We start from the raw sequence: 13,632 nt of genomic DNA, 5'->3' as shown, positions 1-13,632 counted from the left end.
TAACTTATGCAAGAAAGCAAAAAATAGAACATGTTTTTATGCAGCTTCATTAACTCAATGATTACATTTTTAATTTTTTTTTACAATGTTTGCAAACTTATATGTGACACGTATTAATGCCAAAATAACATGCAAAACAGGCAAGCCCACATGCCCTGAATGACGGGTCGCCACTGATCGATCTCTTCATCTTTCCAATGTAATTTTCCCTCTCAAAAAGGCAGAATAAAGAAGGTGATATAGAGGATCTCAGAGTAGGCAAGACAGAGATTTAAATGTCTGAATTTTGTATATTGTCTTCTGTAGGCTAAATCCCCATCACACACATGGATACAACTAAAAAAGCTTTTAAGTGTCATATGCAGAAAGAGTGCCATGCTTGCAGAAAAAGTGGACTGTGGGATAGATACATGGACACAATTATCATTATTTGTCTCTTTTCCACTTCCAATACAAATGTTTTGAAATGTTGCCTAAATAAAACTAGTGTCTGCTTAATTGATAAATAGCAAACTCATATATTATTGAATAGCTGTTATAATTTGATCAATTCGTTTGATCAGGACATTTCCAACAGAATGTTACCGCCAAAAAGACGTGTCCATATTCAAATAAGACGAGATCACGCCCTCCTCCTATTTAGCCAGCACTCTCCACAGAGCACCACCTTCCATTTATCTTGCGACGACGAGCCTCTTCAAGCACCAGCTCTTCGCACTCGGTCTGTCAAAGGTACATTTTATACAAGGTCGTGTTTATCTGACTACACAATTTCGTCATATTATTATTTAAGTATTCTAAGTAGTAGTTAATGTGTAAATGACTAGACTTGAGTTATTGTGAATAAACATGGTTGGAATGCGGCTTTAGCTGTTATCTAACATTAGCTGTAGTAGCTATTCTTCACACGCGCCAATTTGCCAGTTTACTTAACCTGTGAACATTTATACGGGCTATATTAACATCTGTTAAAAACACGACGGGGGTTTCACTCTTGCAAATATATAATGAACCGTATTTAACTACGCTAGTGATCAACTTCATTGTAAAGATTGCATCCGCCTTTAGCCTGTTAGCTTAGCACCAAGTGGCGAAGCAGGCCAACGTGGTGCAAAATGGCGCTTACATTCTTGGCCTGCTTTTTCCCCCAACACGCATTTAGCCAGACTCATTTAGTGGGCTCAGTCTGTTGTCCAAACCGTAACACGTTATATCAAATAACATTGAAATGGTTATTTGCCTAAATTGGATTTACTCTGTGCAGCTAGCCAACTACAGCACCTTAGCTAGCGGTAGGCCAACCATCTGGCTAATTCTGTGCGCAATATGTCGGACAACAGCTCCCGCACACGGCGTGACCTACGTTTACAACTCCTAGCTGCAAGTATCACAATGTAAAAATCAGTTTTTTTTTTTACTTGCCCCGTATTGATCCCTTGCAGACAAAGAATCATGTCCGACGAAGGAAAACTTTTCGTCGGAGGCCTGAGCTTCGACACCACAGAGGAGTCTCTGGCGGAAGCTTTCGCCAAGTATGGAAACATCGCAAAAGGTGCGTTCTAGACATTTATTTCATTTGCTAAGTGATCGCTGGCTACTTCCAGAAATATTAATTTATGTTTCTCTCGCACAGTTGATGTCATCAGGGACAAAGAAACGGGAAGGTCTCGTGGATTCGGCTTCGTAAAGTACGATAATGCCGAGGATGCGAAGGACGCATTGGAGGGAATGAACGGCAAGGTATATCGCTATCATTACTTATATTTACCAATTATCAGAGTTGCTTTTGTTTTAATAACCTTAATGACATAACTGACTAGCTTACTAAGAATACATCTAGGTGTAGCTTAATGAACCATAAAGTTATTTCTGGTTTTATCATATCGACGTTAGCCAGGTAATTTATTAATCCTGTTAACGCCTTATCCCATTATGAAAAGTCACATGTTTATGGCCCATGCTGAGTAACTCTCCTGTCTCTTGCAGTCTGTCGATGGCAGAACCATTCGTGTGGATGAAGCCGGCAAGGGTGGCGGTCGCTCAGGAGGTGGAGGTGGCGGTGGATTCAGAGGTTCCAGAGGCGGTGGCGGATATGGTGGTGGAGGTGGCTATGGAGGGGGGAGAGGAAGAGGTGGGCGAGTTTACTCGCGAGGTATGGGCAGGCAATCTGCAAGATGGTGTGCTCCCCATCATCCATTAGCGTTTTGTCTTGCCCTCCCTCTTAGCCGTAGTTACATTTCAGTGTGAGTTTGCTTTAGCCGTGAGTTTGTTTTTGAAGTCTTGTGGTGTTTGTTCCCAGGTGGTGGAGGATATGGTGGCGGTGACAGGGGATATGGTGAGAGGAGCTATGGTGGTGGAGGAGACCGCAGCTATGGGGGTGGAGACCGGAGTTACGGGGGTGGCGGTGGATACAGGAGCGGCGGTGGCGGAGGGTACTCTTCTGGTGGCGGAGGATACAGAGACAATAGGTGAGGCGACACGTCTGATTACACATTTCCTAAATTGGTGTTTGTGGACATTCCCCTCTTGCATCCTTTACAATGAACTGTAGTGGTGAATGATTAACTGATGTTATAAATTCCATTTAGCTCAGGTGTTTGAGCCCAACGTGCCCCTTTTCCCCCACAGTTCTTGATGTCAAGAACTGGGGGATGCTGGGTTGAAGGGAGTTGAGGTTTTCAGCTTGGTACAGCGTAGAGGCGTGGTAATTAACCAGAAAGACTGCTCGACTGGCTTTTTACATTTTTACCCCCCATCTCGGCAGAGGGGGTTTAAGAGGTTTCACACCTGCTAAAATCTGCCCAAAAATAAGCCCAATGTGGGCATGGACATGATAATCATGTCATTGTGTACAGCTCTCTGGACAGATAGGCCTACACTTTATGCCTGCATGGTAGGTTGGATGCACACATGAGGGGGAGCAGAGACTGGATTTTAAGGATTGGGAAATTAAGTCATCAAACTATGTAATATACACCTATCTTATTTCATAGTAACTTTATTTCTATTGTCTAGACAATGTGAACCTGCCAAACACTGGAATGTTTTGGCAATTGAATATTTGACTGGAATTTCTTTTTTTTATGCTAATGACATTTCATGTTGAAAATAATTCAAACAGTAATTATTTATTAACAATCGTGCTGGAACCAAACTGACCCCAAAGCACTAATGAGCAGGGACCTTACCTATATTTTTTCCCTTCCAATGTTAGGGGCCAGGGAGGCTATGGGGACCGCTCTGGGGGTTCCTATAGAGACAGCTACGACAGTTAAGGTATGTGCTAATGTATTTGTTTCTTCATAGGCCTAGCCTGCGTTAGGCCACTTCCTCATTCCAAGGTTCTGGACTTGAACCTTTTACTAGGTTGCGGCTAAATAGTTTAGGATGAGATCTAGTTCTGCTCCAACCCTAATCTAGCACACCTGATTCTAATACTTAGCTGGCTGAATCGGGTTAGTTACAAGTGGTTGGAGTGATCCTACAGGGGGTAGCTCTCTAGGAATATTGTTTGGAGAACCCTGGTTTAGTGGGTAAGTGGGGATGTTATAAAGCTCAAATGTTCGTGAAACTTGTTTCCTAAACTCAGTGTCTTTACCTGTGTGCCCAATTCTTGTCCTCAGCTGCACACGAGTAAAAATCCACCCCTGATTCAAGATCATCCCTTGGCTGGCTGTATTTAAAAAGCTCCTCAAGAAATTTGTCCACATGTTGACCTGATTTTTGTAGTCCTATTCTGTGTTTAAGTAGCTCGAGCGTCTTTAAATTTAGCCATGAGTTTTGGCCATTAATTTACAAACCATGTTTAAAAAGTTAATGATCTCTAAAGGATGCATCTCAATTTGCTCTTATGGCAATTAGTTCAATTGATAAAGCATAATGTCTGACTTGTTGGTGCTGTAAAAACCAAAACGTTGCTTCACATGGCTGTTTGTATATAAACGCCCACTGTTCTTTACATTCTACTCCCTGTCCCTATCAGCACTGACATCTCCATTTAAATCCTTGATATTAGTATTGTGGATACCAACAAGGCTTGTTTACCTTCCTGTTTTCCTTTGTTTTAAACGACAATGTCCGACCTACCTCCTGCCAAGTTTTAAACTGAGCGAGAAATAAAATGATTCCTTTGACAACCTTTATCTATACAATTGAGGTTCTTAAAATAGCTGAGGGTCCTGTATGTTCAGTTTCCAAAAAGAGTGAATTCCTTTCAGACTGGTAAAACTGTTCATGAAGTTGCAAATTGCAGCATGCTCAGTCTGCTCACGGTATTTTGTTATTTTGCTCTGCTCAATGCCTGCATTTTAAATGTGCTTGTTATAATGGACTGAACACAAAGATCAACATCAATGTTACTGCTCTTGCCCAATAGTATTCCACCTGGGAACGATTTTGTACTTTCTGTTCTTTGTATCATCAACATTGAAGATTATTTTGTCAATTTTGGCTTCATGGAGCCTATTAAAACGATTTGTTGAAAATACTTTCTTGTGCCTTGAACATGCTTATGGGGGAATTGGCTGGTTTATTGTCAGTGATTATAATAGTTTATCTTCATAGCGTTGGCTTGTTTCCCTTATGTGGGGCTTTAGAGCTAATTTCTATGGTTTAAACTTCCCAAAAGTGAGAACAAGAACTTTGAAATTTTACAGAGATTCATAGGAAGTGACATGGTTCCAGTATTTGTCTAGTCTTTGGCCTACTTAAGTGATGCTTCTCTGGTGGCTTATGTTGCCACTGACTCAAGTGTGGTGTTTGCCTTTAAGTGGTTAACAGTGAGTGGGGTACTGGTAAAGTATAGTCAATGCACTTTTCCAGTTTCCTCAAAGCAAAATTTCACTGAAGTATTGTTCTCATTTTCTGCTGGCTTGCCACCGCAGGGCACAGCAGTGGTTGGTAAATGGTCATATAATCCTCTAGTTGTAGTCAATGGCAGTTTCCAAATTGGCAGTTCAGTATGACTTTGTTTAACAAGTTTGTCAACAGTGCTAAGACATGCATATGACAATTGAGGGGTACATTTCAACCTCTTGGGTTGACTAATCTTCCATGACTTAAGTGGGGCCTAATAGTGGGAAGTAGGTGGTGGTCCTGTTAATGCTCCATTGCTCAGCTACAGAAAATGCCTACAAGTCCTTGGAGAATGAAGTGTTGCGCCTACCAACAAGTGCTCGTCAGAAGTGAAAGCTGCTCTCTTGCCTAGTTCATTTGTGGAGAATCGATAGGCCAGTTCACGTGAGGTAATCTCCTTTTGCTCTCCTGCTCACATCCTTCAAACTGAGTTCTCATTATTTCCAGAAATATGTTATCCATTGTCCCCCTCTGCTGCAAAGATTGCCACAGTCCAATGTTCCTTGGCCACTTCTGAATTTCACAACTCTACACTCTTAAATCCACATAGAAAACTGTCCCCCCCTTTTCAAATGTGCCTTAGCAAAATTACCATTCACCTGGCCTCAGTCCAATTACTTTTGCATCATGTCCTTCAGAAATTACCTCAACTGGCTCAATTGTCCCCTCCTTCAGGCCTGATTTTTAACAACCCCCCCCCCCACCCTGTTTTTATAGTGTGGTTCTAAGCATTGTGTTAAGTCTGGGTAGATGAACATGTTATGAAACGACTGCTTGCTAAAGTATTGGTGTGTGAGCTTCTGTTCTAATCTTTTGAATGTCTTCTCGTTAGGATGAATTTACCCTCTGGAGACTAACCTGTCCTGAACTCTCCGTGTGTCAGATGGTGGTGAGCTGGAGTTGCAGTTACTGCTGCAGCTACATTTTTCAGGTTTGTCTCTTGTTCCTGTAAAGTCTTGATTTTTAAAGGCCCATGAGCGGAAAATAACTTTTTGTTGGCAATGCCGTGCTTTACTATTTGATATGTGCTAGTACTTTGGTCTTTATTTTCAGGGCTGGGTTGTATTTGAATATTACCACTCACCAGCATGGCGTTGTTTATTAATCAGAAAGAAACGCCTTCAATTCTTTGACTAATCCAAACAGATTTTTTTCATAGCCTACACTTGGTTGCCTGAGCCATGGAGCAAATTCAAATAAAGGGTTGCAAACATGTTTTTGCCCCGCTATTATTTTTGACCTGAAAATGAACAATTTATGATTTGACTGCATTTTACAATGCTGCTGCTCCCCATGTGTCCCCAAGACAAATGGTTTTGCTTCACTATGTGATTCATGGCTTTGGTGCAGCTAAACTACGTCTATCCTACAATGAACAGGCATCTGCAAAAAAAATTCAAGGAATTTGTAACTTGTTGTGCTGTTAGATTTGTATTGGCATCTCAGGTCCGACGCGCTCAGGATGTTACATGTAATTTGCAATGTGCATGAGCAGTCATTATAGCATCTCATTCCACTTCCCCTGTGAGAACCATCAGCATAGGTTGGCTGTGCCAAAGCCTGCCAGGATTCTACCATACAATGTGAAACTCCTGCCTGAGCCATGGCACAAATTAAAAATAGGGGTTGCTAACTTGTATTTGCACCTTTTAAAAGCGGCAAGCCAGCAGTTGTCATGACCCTTGTGGTCATTAAAAGTCCCATGACACTTAATGTAAGAGTAGGGGTGTTAGCCACGACCCCAGGGTTAAATACCTAACCTGCCACCATTCCATCATTGTCACCTAATCATCCCCCTCATTCCTAATTGGCGTCACTCACCTCCATCTGATAACTGTGGTGTGCGTTCTGGCACAATGGTTGCCGTGCATTGGTGGTGGATGAGGTGAGTTTCCCCCTTACTATGTAAGTGCTTTCCTCAGTTGGTAGAAAAGCACAATATAAATCCAATCCATATACTATAGAAGATGAAAAACATTTGGAAATATCAACAAATAGATGGAAACCAGTATCTTTGACTTCGCCATCTGTTGCAAAGTTTTCCCTAATCTGATTGACAAATCCAGCTCCAGAACCAGCCTTAACTTTACTTCTGGGTAGTGCAGATATCTTTGGAATGTTTAATTTTGTGTTCGTCTGGGGAATGTCGTTAACAATTGATTAACCGTTGTGTGAAGGAAGCTTAGGCTCCTCCTTTGCAAAAGAATACTCAAGGCAAAACCCCTTCCTCCTGCATATTTCAACTGTTTATCATGGCCAAAAAGGTCATGTATACGTTGAGTTTTATTGCTCAGTGTATAAGTAGCCTGTGTCATTCTTCAGAGGTGGAACCTAAAGCATTTCCGCTCAAGGGCAGGAATTGTCTACGGGTGACATTGCCTTTTTTTAAAGGGGCATAATGTAAAATGAAGTCTCCTAATGGAAACTAGGGTGACTTGTAACCACTGAATTCAGATGCTTCCCTTCCACCACAACCTCGTTGGAGACTCTCTTTTTAGTCTTCTGTTTTTCTCTAATAGCTGAACATACAACTTTTTTGTTATTGAAAAGACAGCATTTTGCAGCAATTTAGATGGTACAATGATTCTTTACGCTTGTTTTGTCAAACTGAAATTAGGCTAATGTAGGATTTTGGTTACTAGGAAATGGCAGTGATATCTTTTGAATGCTTGCTTGAGATGCCTGAAGAGCGGGATGTTGCAGCCTTCCAATTTGATAAATGGAGACAGACCAGCTTTGGTTGAGAAATCAGAGGGCTGCACAATTAGAAGGCAATTTTTCATTAGATTGCAACATTTTTGAAACAATATTACTGCAGATATTAAAGATTTTTTTTATTTATTTCAATGCAAAAAATATTACGTTGATCCTTTAAGCGTGTCCATTAAGCCGCTACTGTTCTAATGCTCTGACAATACATTGATTATAATTGGTTTCTTTCATTCCTCGGTCTCAGGTCCAGTGTAAAGCGTTGACGTGCGTGTACGCAGAAGTGGAGTCAGAAATCTGCATTAGTCCGAAGACTTGTACATTAAAATATAAAAAAATCCAAAGAATCAACAATTAAGGTCCTACAAGCTGCACCTCATTTAGGTGACACTTTTCGCTATACTGACATGTTACAGAAGAAACAAATGCACTTGTTTTAATTTGAGTTTCAACATTTCATGGCTGTGCAACATGTTGGCGCATGTGTTCAACTAGTTTTAATGTGATGAATTTGTACATGATGTATTTGTGAATTCAAGTATCTTCAATAAAGGTGCAAATCATTAAGTGCTTATCTATCAAATTCTTTCTCTAAGGAAATAGAAGATGGGGTCAAACTTCTGTTTTGAGTCTTTCAATTAGACATTGAATTGATCAGTTAAAACCCCTGAAAGATGGTAAGCAATGTTTGGTTATCCCAGCTCAGACATTGTGTTGCAGTACTCTGGAGCATTTATCATAGGGAAAGATGTATCCTGCCCAGTGTTTTAATTTGTAAATTGGGGTGACCTGGTGAATCGGAACGCATGAAAGAGATCCCATAGAGCATTGCATGCCTTATTGCTTTTACGTACTGGTGTAAAGCGGTACTTGCAGAAGTTGCACACATGGGGAACATCTTTGATTTCATACAAATCTACACCATTTTAGATGCCTGGAATTTTTAATACCTCAAATGATGGAAATGACAGGCTCCTTTGACAATCTGAGATCAATGAAAACAGCCTTGGTCTGGAGACATTATCATTTCCTCATATTGTACAATGAAATGATAACCCTAAAAAAAAACTTTGGCTCAGTGAAACTGGAATGACGTTGAGCTCACCCACCAGCGATGGCCAATGCGCTCTTGCCTATCAATTCCCTTTGCTCAGGTCTATTTTGAAGTTACACTTGGTAGCCTACAGTCTTTTCCCGCGATTGTATTTGAAATGTCACAAAGGGCCTGATTTGGCTGACAGTAATTTTATAACTTTGACAAATGTATTTCAATTTATCAGAGGTGCTACGGCACCTCCAGCACCCATGATTCAGTGCAACGCTGGAGAGATAATAGAATGTGATAGGTGCACTTCTGGCCACACATTGGTCTATATAGGCTACAATGTTGCATAAACTGAAAATGTCTCATGTCATGAAAGGTACCGGATCCTGGAAAATTGAGTTCCTGAGAGATGAACAGGATCAGGCTCAAATTAAGAACTAGTCCCACCAGGTAATGTTGCCCACCGAAACTGACAGCACACTTCTTTGGTGCCATGTATTAGCACTGTCGGGTTTATACAGTCGACATTGGCCTCGTCTCACCCTGAAATCACATAAATTAGAGGTCATCAAATAAAACGGGTGTAGACCTTACTGTGAAATGTTGACTTACAAGCCCTTAACCAACAATGTAGTTCAAGAAATAGTTAACCTAAAGTGAAGGGGAAAAAATGACACTATAAATAGTCCAGGTGGCCATTTGAATAATTGTTCAGGAGTCTTATGGCTTGGGCATAGAGGCTGTTAAGGAGCCTTTTGGTCCTAGACTTGGCCGTGCGGTAGCAGAAAGAACAGGTGACGAGTCTCTTGGGTGACTGGACAACTTTTGGGGCCTGACACCTAGTATATAGGTCCTGAATGTCAGGAAGCTTGGCCCCAGTGATGTACTGGGCCGTACGCACTAGTGCCTTATGGTCAGATGCCGAGCAGTTAACATACCAGGCGGTGATGCAACCGGTCAGGATGCTCTCAATTAAAAAGCTGTAAAACTTTGAGGATCTGGGGACCCATGGTCTACAGATTATCATGAAGTATTCTACCTCATGCGAGCAATACCTCAAGACTTCTTTGATATTAGACATCGCACACCAGCAGTTATTGACAAATAGACCCCTCGTCTTACCGATGCATGGAGAAGCCAGCCAGCTCTTTTTTTTTATTATCCGTGTCGTCTTTCAGACACGTCTCGGTGAAACATAAGATATTACAGTTTTTAATGTCCCGTTGATTGGATAATCTTAATTGTAGATTTGGGCCTTGTCTTGACAAAGCAGTATATCCTTCGCGTCAGACTCATTAAAGAAAAAATCTCTGTCCTGTTAGAGGTGAGTAATCGCTGTTCTGATGCCCAGAATCTCTTTTCGATCATAAGAGACGGTAGCAGCAACATTATGTACAAAATGAATTACAAACAAAAACAAACAAAATAGCACAGTTGGTTATGAGCCCGTAAAACGGCAGCCATCCCCTCCAGCACCATTATCCAACAATATCATATGTCTTATCTTATACTGTACTGGCAGTAAAAGAACACATTACGGCATTGTCAGTCCAACCCTATCAAATAACACTAACCTTGGATAGGTTTTTAGCCCCTGGTAATCCTGCAGGTAGATATCATATCAAGCAGTTTATTATTGATTAGGCTGTCTTGATGCTTTCATCCAAGTGTGTGTATACGTTGTAGTCACATGAGGGGATGTCCACGCTGGCGATGGGGATGCCTCGGTGTCTGAGGGAAAGCAAGATGCTTGAATCTTGGTTAGCATTCATTGATTCATAGGAGTTCCCTTACCTCTGCGGGGAGAAATGAGAGGAAAGGGAAGTCAGTTCTCTCACACTGCTGTAAAGTCCCGGTGCAGGGCAAGAATAGAGCACTCAGGGCCTTCCTCTGACACCTGGTATAGAAGTCCTGGATGGCAGGAAGCTTGGCCCCAGTGATGTACTGGGCAGTACGCACCACCCTCTGCTGTCTAATCAATGGCCACTGTGAGATCAGGAAGCAAGCGTTGAACTTTCAGTGCATCCTGCTCTAATACACAGGTCTATGAACAGCATATACAATGAGTGTACAAAACATTAGGAACAATTTCCTAATATTGGAGTTCCACCCCCTTCTGCCCTTAGAACAGCATCAATTCGTTGGGGCATGGACAAAGTGTCCCACAGGGATGCTGGCCTATGTCGACTCCAATGCTTCCCACAGTTGTGTCAAGTTGGCTGGATGTCCTTTGGGTGGTGGACCATTCTTGATACACACAGGAAACCGCTGAGCGTGTAAAACCCAGCAGCGTTGCAGTTCTTGACACACTCAAACTGGTGCACCTGGCACCTACTACCATGCCCCGTTCAAAGGTACTTAAATATTTTTTCTTACCCATTCTCCCTCCGAATGACACACATACACAATTCATGTCTCAAGGCTTTAAAATCCTTCTTTAACGTGTCTCCTCCCCTTCATCTACAGCAGGGACCATCAATAGATACAGCCGTGGGTCGATTTTTAACGTGTCTCCTCCCCTTCATCTACAGCAGGGACCATCAACTAGATACAGCCGTGGGTCGATTTTTAACATGTCTCCTCCCCTTCATCTACAGCAGGGACCATCAACTAGATACAGCCGTGGGTCGATTTTTAACGTGTCTCCCCCCCTTCATCTACAGCAGGGACCATCAACTAGATACAGCCGTGGGTCGATTTTTTACGTGTCTCCTCCCCTTCATCTACAGCAGGGACCATCAACTAGATACAGCCGTGGGTCGATTTTTAACGTGTCTCCTCCCCTTCATCTACAGCAGGGACCATCAACTAGATACAGCCGTGGGTCGATTTTTAACGTGTCTCCTCCCCTTCATCTACAGCAGGGACCATCAACTAGATACAGCCGTGGGTGGCCGGAACATAATTACAAATAATTTGTATACTGTAAATTGACCGCAAGAAGCCCGAACAGATAATTGGACAAAAACATTATTTCAAACCTTGCTTACATTTGTATATGATCTCTCTTATACATGGAAATACTTGAACAGATTTACGCTTGGGAACAGCTGAATTCCTGGTGTTTCATTGTTTTATATCCTACATTGAAAGAAAGAAACAAACCTTTGGGGAGCTCAGAAAACATGAGGACAAAATAAAACCCCCGCAGGCAGCCAGTTGGGGAACCCTGATCTCTACAGATTGAAGTGGATTTAACAGGTGACGTCAATAAGGGATTATAGCTTTCACCTGGATAGTCTATGTCAAGGAAAGAGCAGGTGTCCTTAATGTTTTGTATACTCAGTGTATATCCATCATGAATGAGTGATGCTGGGGGGTATCTAGCACGGCCTCTTTGCCTCAGATTGGAAGCTGGTGATGGGTAGGGGAAATGAGGGGGAGTGTGGCATGGTGGATGGAGGGCTGGACTGCTGCAACTGGTTTCTCTAAATGGTTCTTCCTCCATAGGGAGTTTTTTCTTCATCTGATACACTAAATTCTCTCTTTTTTGGGATTTAGACAATTAGTTAGGAATTCTGTGAGAAAATGATGGTCTGATTTAAAAGAGAACATCTAAAGGCAGGTAAAGACCTCCCAACCCCTCTACTAATCCCTATGGGGCCACGGTAATCCTCAAATGTCACACAGCGGGATTATTCATAACATACCATCAATCTGACACAATTTTTACAAGAATATTTACATAAATACTTGTAACAGGAATGTGAGAATTTTGAGAGAATAACAGCTAATCATGACATGGAAACAATATTTTTTCAGCATTGTGGAAGGAGCGAGAACTTCCTCAAACACTACACATGAAACAACAATCCAATGACAAGAATGCCTTAACAAGAGTAGCTACATGAGTGAGACGGTGTTCAGTCTCACCTGAGGGAGGCTTTCTGGGCATTTCCTCCAGGTCAGAACAGCTGTAGTTCATCTTCAGAATCTCCCACAAATTGGTATTTTTGTTTGTCTCGTCTCTCAAACTCACAGTGATGCCCTTTCAGGACTCAATGTGGGTGAATCTGATTAGTTCAAAGTAAACAGTCTAACTAAAGCTAAAGTAAAGGGTGACACACCGCTGGAATGCAAAGCAGTTGAGAGGGGTATGTGGGTGTGTGCCAGATGCAGGGACCTAGTAACCGATTTTCAAGCTCCCACCGATGAACTGGACATAACATTCAAAGCATTGAGGCCTCTCACTCCATCTGCACATTATGAAGCAGTGTTTCCAACAGCAGATAGGTGTCATCCAGAGACCACAAGAGGCTGAAAAGAACAAGGAAAGGGCAAGTCTCTTCATCGGTCACAGTTTTTCTTTCAGTGTGAATGTTGAACATAGTCTGGGTGGAGTGACAAGTGTTGGCCCCCTTTGTTGAATGGGACAAAATAATTGAGGACATTACCACTGAAGCAGATGTAGGATCAGCGTTTCTTTCCCCAATCAATTTTTTTTTGTTGGGGGGGGGGGGGGCATTTATTGTATTTTAAAACGTACAATCTACCTGCAGTGAAACCGCACAACATTTACATTAAATTCAGTCATCTAGCAGACACTCCCATCCAGAGCGACCCACAGGAGCAACAGGGTCAAGCGCCCCATCTTAGGGCACGTCAACAGATCTCCAGCCAAATCAAATTGGGGACACGAACCAGCGACCTATCAGCCACCGGCCCAAGCTCCCAACCGCTAGGCCAACCATTCAAGATTCCCCCACCGTTCCCCGAGAGCTGCCCCTCTACCGCCCGAAAAACCTCCCCCTCCGCAGCTGTCAACATCCTGGTCCTCAAATTAAACTGATATACTTTCCTATTTATGCTATTTTTATTTGTCTGCCAGTTGACTTTTATATTGGGAAGATAGACCAGTTCCCTACCTCTTGCCCCAATCTTAACCATAACAAAACAATAAATAACATGCACAACTGACTTAAGATCAGATATGTTGGCCTGTTTGGACTGGATTTTGGTTGCAAATAGTAATGTGTAGTTGGCAGACACAGTTCTCCACATGACAGAGGCATGTCTGTTCTACA

The 13,632-nt window shown here is 42.2% G+C and overlaps 1 protein-coding gene across 8 annotated transcripts; it reads left to right on the top strand.

Annotated features, from left to right (window-relative positions):
- The first annotated feature begins 586 nt into the window (after window positions 1–586).
- LOC110508373 (glycine-rich RNA-binding protein) lies at window positions 587–8,127 on the top strand. 8 transcript variants are annotated; one of them, XR_005040289.1, is made up of 8 exons: window positions 587–732; window positions 1,443–1,552; window positions 1,634–1,740; window positions 1,987–2,131; window positions 2,300–2,468; window positions 3,215–3,276; window positions 5,687–5,785; window positions 7,811–8,127. XR_005040289.1 is itself a non-coding variant. In XM_021588867.2 (7 exons), the coding sequence occupies exons 2-6, from the start codon at window positions 1,453–1,455 to the stop codon at window positions 3,273–3,275; spliced, it is 555 nt and encodes a 184-aa protein (XP_021444542.2). In that variant the 5' UTR covers window positions 587–732; window positions 1,443–1,452; the 3' UTR covers window position 3,276; window positions 3,624–4,486. The 8 variants fall into 8 exon arrangements, 4 of the variants coding, with proteins under 4 accessions (XP_021444542.2, XP_021444541.2, XP_036822829.1 ...); XR_005040290.1 differs by having other exon boundaries at window positions 3,211–3,276; window positions 7,811–7,911; XR_002471294.2 differs by lacking the exons at window positions 5,687–5,785; window positions 7,811–8,127 and adding an exon at window positions 3,624–4,486 and having other exon boundaries at window positions 1,987–2,104; window positions 3,211–3,276.
- Window positions 8,128–13,632: the final 5,505 nt, after the last annotated feature.

Source organism: Oncorhynchus mykiss, chromosome 28 (assembly GCF_013265735.2).
Source record: "Oncorhynchus mykiss isolate Arlee chromosome 28, USDA_OmykA_1.1, whole genome shotgun sequence".
In the NCBI taxonomy this organism is placed as follows: domain Eukaryota; kingdom Metazoa; phylum Chordata; class Actinopteri; order Salmoniformes; family Salmonidae; genus Oncorhynchus; species Oncorhynchus mykiss.
Note: the sequence above shows the minus strand (reverse complement) of the source record. Positions and strands in the feature narration are given on the sequence as shown.